This window comes from Telopea speciosissima, chromosome 1, assembly GCF_018873765.1.
Source record: "Telopea speciosissima isolate NSW1024214 ecotype Mountain lineage chromosome 1, Tspe_v1, whole genome shotgun sequence".
NCBI lineage: Eukaryota > Viridiplantae > Streptophyta > Magnoliopsida > Proteales > Proteaceae > Telopea > Telopea speciosissima.
This window is the reverse complement of record NC_057916.1, coordinates 12065857-12070071: the sequence shown is the minus strand read 5'-3', so window position 1 is coordinate 12070071 and position 4215 is coordinate 12065857. Positions and strand designations below refer to the sequence as shown.

The window sequence follows — 4215 nt, the reverse complement described above, 5'->3', positions numbered from 1 at the left end:
GAAATAAAAAAAAATTTATTGCTAAAGTGAAATTCAATAAAGGAGAAATGAGCGAACTTCTTCGATTGAGATGGGGAAGACTGTTTTTACTTTGTACAATAGCGGTAGGTAGGAGTTATTGATAAAACTCACCTATCCAATAATCCAATCATAATGTTACATCATAATCATGTAAGACTCTTTTTTTGCTTTTTTTTTCAAGTTATTGAGTAATACTTGGCCAAAATGATCCTTTTTAAATTTTTGTTGAGGGTTATGAAAATAGTGAAACTTCTCCATGGTGTTTTTTCTTTTGTTTCAAGGGAGTTGAACAACTTAGCAGACTCCATGTCAAGGAGGGCACCGTGGAGCAAGACAGTTTGGCCCAACTCCGATCCATGAATTCAAGATCAATGTTTGACATTCATGAGTCCTTCCAGTTCCTCTGAATAAATTTATTTTCACTTCTACTGTTCTACCAAAAAATGATTAAATTTATTTGTACCAAAAAAAAAATCCATATAGGGTGTTATATGTGCAGTCCAATGGGACTGTATCCCAGTGCATATCAGTAATTAAGTGCGGTATTATCTGCTATATATGTGGCAAGTTAGGTGGGCCCAAATTTCAGTGCTAAACAGCAAATATAAATTAAATTAGAACCGTAAATATGACACATGACCAAACTGTGGGTCTTTTTTCTCATTCAATGGTTTGGATTTGCCTAGTTGGCACGTTGGAACTATCATTTTACATTAATTTTAGTTTTAAGACCGTTTGGTTATGACGGTTCGGGGATTGGCCCCCTTGGACCGAAACTTAATAAATTTGAGAAAATATAGGTGTCACTATGGTGGTGACGTTTACTTAAATTTGCGTATTGGGCCAAGGATCAACATTGACCCAAAGCACAAATCACAAGTGTAAGGATAAGTGACAAATTCAAAAACCCATTCGAGCCCACCTGGCTTTGGGGCTGGAGTGGGCTTGCATTTAGAGATGGTTTCCAGCCCCACGCCTGACCTAGCTAGTGCTCGATGTCGATGGAAGGTGAGGGGTCTTTTGAGTGTCGACCTAGGTTTCAATGTCGATAGCCATGTTTGGGCCAGGTTTGTGCTGGGTCAGCCCGGTTTCAAGGTGTCTAGGTCAGAACTGGCTTTTTCAGGGGATCTTGGAGGATTTGGAGGCTCTGGTTTGGGCTCCGGCAAAGGGAATCGACATTCAATAAACAGATTTGGACAGTGCACATTGATGCTACATCCACAGATATACCAATTCTAGGCCTTGAGGGGTGCTTATCATCGTCACAAGGATCCTCCAGTAGGAAAAGACAAAATGAGGTGTCTATAGGGTGCTAATTGTGCTTAACGTCGGAGGGAATGTTAACATTTTGATAGTTTTTTGGATGTCTATTATATTCGATAAACTTGTAAGGGAGTGTCCGTGAAATTTTCCCTAATATATTTGATATTTTTATGCAATACTTATTATATAATACCGTATATTTTTTTATTTTAAATCAATACATTAGATTTATGTGTGGTGCAAAAGATACTAATCAAAAGATTCCTATATGAGGTGAACCGACCAAAAAACCCCAACCCATAAATTAAAGGTAATTTAGGCATAGACTATGACTCTATGAGAGGTACTTTTGCCCTTTTTGCACTTGTGAATATTTATGATGTTAAAATTCACTGAAAGCCACAAATAATAAAATATAAACTTGCCTACTCCATTTGTTATAATAAATAAAGATAAATGAAACAATGTGAGTTGATATATTAGGGAGTTTTTTTTTTGTTTTTTTTTATTAGGATGGTTTACTTCTAAGTTTTCAATGTATTATATTATTAGAGTTACAATAAGAGACGTGGAAGAGGAAAGAAGGATAGATGGTAAATATGGGGATAGATTTATAGATGGGAGATAAAATTGGAATTAGAATTAGATTTGGAAAATATTTACAAAACAAAAACCAAAACCCTACTCTCCCGTATTCTCGAGTCTTGTTTCTTGTTTCTATTAAATTTCTATTTCATGCACTCATCTCTCTTTCTCTCTCTTCCCGAAAACCCCCTCTTCAACTCTCTCTCTATATATTTTAAATTTCTATTTAATACCTTGTATCTCCATTTTGTGAACCGATATCTATTAGGTTTTTATCCAAAAAAAAAAAGAGATATCTATTAGGTAATTTCCTAATTTTGGTGTTTATTAAGGTTTTGTGTATTAATTCCTACTAGTAGACTTACAAAAGGAAACGTGAAAAGATAGGTTCCTTGCAAGTTCCTGGAGGTGGAAATGACGATTTAATCCCACCCGGGTAGTGTGTTCAGGAAGGGAACCTGAGAGGAGTATGATTCGAAAAAATAGACGGTGAGTATGGGAATTAGATAACATCCCATACTATCAAATAAAAATCAAATTCTATTTGTAGTAAACCTTCATAATCGTAATTGGGTTTGAACTTTAAAAGTAGTATTTATAATGATAATGATGATGATGATGATGATAATGATAACGATAACGATAACGATCACGATAATGATAATGATAATGATTAAGGGTATAAATGAATAGCTGAAATTCGTTTTCGTATTCGTATTCATATCCATTTAGTACTATCCGAATTTATCCAAAAGCTAAACGGATGCGGATACGAATAGGTTATAGCTATCCGAAAAGCTATATTTACATGCAAACGGATAAAATATCCGATCCGTATCCATGTCTGTATCCGTTTAGCACTATCTGAATTCGTCCGATAACTAATTGGATGCAAATGCGGATACAGCACTATCCAAGCCGAATCCGATCCGTTTACAGCCCTAATGATGATAATGATAACGATAACGATAACGATAAGGATAAGAATAATGTGATATGAAAATTAAATCCAACTTAAAACACAACTGCCGTCAGTAATCAGGATTCGGTCCTTTTCTTGGGTTCCAAGAAAGTAGTATCGTAATTTACTTGGGTTCCGATAAAATAGTAATTAAAAAACCAACCAGAACGAACCTTTTATTCTCAATTATTCCTCCTCTACCGCTTCTGCTATTATATATATTCGTTTTTGTTCTACCCCTTTGTTCCATCCATCAATCGATTTTTGATTTTTGATTTTTGATTTTTGATTTTTGATTTTTGATTTTCGAATTAATAAGATCAAAAAAATGGCTTCATCGTTGGCATTATTACGGAGGAGAGCTTCTTCTAGTTCGGTGGTACTCCTCAACAAAAACCCAAAAAAATTGTTTTTCAATCCAATCCTCCGTTCTGACGTTGCAGTAGCAGTAGAACCACCGTTGTTTTTTCCTATTCGTGGTCGTCGTGCCTTCAACACCAATTCATCATCTCACTTTGATGATTTTGAGAGCAACGTCAACGTGGTCCGCGTCTCCTCCTCTGATGGATCATCCTCTCGTATCTTGTTGGGTAGGTACTTGTTGTACGGAGAATTAACTTATAATAATAAATAATGCATTGGTAGTTCCAAATTTACTTATTTTTTTTTCAAAAATTTCTCACATTTCCTTCCTACCATGCATTAATTATATTATATTAATCGATAATGATTGATGCATGATATCTAATTGGTTATGATTTACTAATTCTCATTCAATTCTTCGATGGACAGATGTGATCGACACATCCTCACTGTCTAGGGCCTCCAACAGGAATCAGATGATGGAGACTGGATCAATGCCAATAGTAGATATGAAATATGTGGAGAATGGTGGTGGGGTCTACATAAGTACCAAACTGCCTGGCGTAGAGAAGAAGGACGTGAAGGTTATGGTTTCGGTGGAAAAGAATATGATGTACGTCGCAGCAGGAGGCTACAAGGAAGAGGAGGAAAGTGGAAGATGGGGAGTCAGGTATTTTTGCAGGATTGTTATTCTTGAGAAGCTCTACAAGCTGTACAAGATGGATGATCAGATCGAGGCAGAGATGAAGAATGGAGTGCTCAGGACGATTATTCTCAAAAGAGTCAAAGAGGCCGCAGGAGGAGGAGAGTAAGGACGTCCACCATGTCCAGATCACTCTCTCCCTCTGATCATCTTTAATTAGTACTTATTGAAAGAAGAGTTTATCTGTTTCTGTTTGCTAGTATTTTATATATATATATATATATATAGGGCACATTTCATCTATTTTAATAGAATCATTCTGTTTAGATTTACCTTTCATTCATTTATGTATTTTTTATTTAATTTTCTCTTATTTTCT

The 4215-nt window shown here is 35.6% G+C and overlaps 1 protein-coding gene across 1 annotated transcript; it reads left to right on the top strand.

Annotated features, from left to right (window-relative positions):
- The first annotated feature begins 3158 nt into the window (after positions 1-3158).
- LOC122659587 (23.5 kDa heat shock protein, mitochondrial-like) lies at positions 3159-4005 on the top strand. The gene is made up of 2 exons (XM_043854712.1): positions 3159-3420; positions 3623-4005. Exons 1-2 carry the CDS (start codon positions 3159-3161, stop codon positions 4003-4005), a joined length of 645 nt encoding a protein of 214 aa, XP_043710647.1.
- The last annotated feature ends 210 nt before the right edge of the window (positions 4006-4215 follow it).